General features: G+C 40.1%; 1 protein-coding gene across 1 annotated transcript in view; it reads right to left on the reverse strand.

Moving 5' to 3' along the window:
• Positions 1-1543, reverse strand: part of CSUI_006305 (dna polymerase family b protein) — a gene marked incomplete at both ends in the record, with an annotated part of 5294 nt that extends 3751 nt beyond the window's left edge. The window contains 2 exons of the mRNA XM_068066468.1: positions 448-621; positions 1322-1543. Coding sequence (XP_067921556.1) covers positions 448-621; positions 1322-1543 — 396 coding nt within the window. The remainder of the gene's footprint in view (positions 1-447; positions 622-1321) is intronic.
• Positions 1544-1547: the final 4 nt, after the last annotated feature.

Raw genomic sequence — 1547 nt, forward strand, 5'->3', positions numbered from 1 at the left:
AAAAGAGCCGTATGCACAAAGAACCCCTCACAAGACAAATCGAGAAGAAGAAGAATGGAATTTCTGTTGCTGTAGCTATTGCAGCAACTATGACTACAGTCATTACTGCTCCTATAGCTATAACGACTATTGTACTACTATTACTATCATTATGAATACCTCAGATCTTCTACTACGACTCTTACAAAGCTACTGCTACTACTACCCAACAGAAGAAGAGAGACGAGAATAAGAAAGACCTCCACTAAGAAGAAAAGAGAAGAGGAGATGGGGTGGGTGTCTGTGTACTTATCTATCTATCTATCTTCTATCTATCTTCTATCTATCTACCTATCTATCTTCTATCTATCTATGCATGTATTCATCTACCTATCCATGTGTCTATCTACACACGTATCTAGATGTGGATGTTCTCTTTGTTTCTGAGGTGTATGTACACCACCTTACATCAGCATCTTTTTTGGCCTGAAAGGAGCCTCCTTCTTTCTCCAGCTTTTCTCTTAATCTCTCGGCAGCCTTCAATCTTCTCTTGAAGATATAACGACGGTCTCGAAATGCTCGAACCGTATCGACGTAGAAAGGATTCTCTCTCTGGCACACAATAGCTTCTTGATCCACCTCCTACAGATACAGATACATACATAGATCTTCATACATAGAAACATAGACGCAGACATACACATACATACATAGATATACATACATACATATATATCCATACACGTACATCGAGATTTACAGACTGATATGCCTAGTCATACACACAGAGAGAGAGACATAGACGTACACGATTTCATACATGTCTACATATATATATGATAAATACATACACATCACACACATACGTGTTCATACAGGAAGAGAGAAGACACACATGATAGAAAATCCCCCCAGGTCGCACTTCTTTTCCGCCACAGCAAAGGAGAAGATAAGAAGAAGAAGAAAGGGATAGAAGCAACCTGTGAATGGAGAAGAAGGAGGTGATGATCGAGACTTGAGTAGCAGAAGAAAAAGAAAGAAGGATGGGAAGGGAAGAGGGGAGAGATCGGGAGAAGACTTGTGAAGAAAGAAGAAAAGGACAGAATGAAGAGAAGAAGAAGATACCTGGAGCGAGAAGGAACGATGAGGGGGGAGACTTGCACGCATCATGTTAGACACACTGTCTATGAAAGAACAAGGAAGAAGAAAAAGAAGAAGACAGACTACGACCATCCAATCTCCATCCATAACTATCTCTCTCTCTGGATATTCATATAAATCTATACAGGCATTGCATGCATGCAAAGAAGGGAAGAGCGACACCCATTTTGTCATCATATACCTTTTGAAGCTTCGTTTTCTTATAAGCTTTTAAAGAGAAATCTTTAACGGTTTTAACGAGCTCTGTATGCTTTTGTTTCTCTGTTAGTTCATTCCATGTCTTCTTTGTGCCTCCTCCCGCTTTACGACTTGACTTCGCTTCATTTGGAAATCCTTCCTGATCTTCTCCATCGTCAGCTTCTCTCTTTCTCTCTTCTTCTTCATCTTCTTCTTCGTCTTCCTCATCT

The sequence above is a fragment of the Cystoisospora suis genome (genome assembly GCF_002600585.1).
Source record: "Cystoisospora suis strain Wien I chromosome Unknown contig_3159, whole genome shotgun sequence".
Classification (NCBI taxonomy): domain Eukaryota; phylum Apicomplexa; class Conoidasida; order Eucoccidiorida; family Sarcocystidae; genus Cystoisospora; species Cystoisospora suis.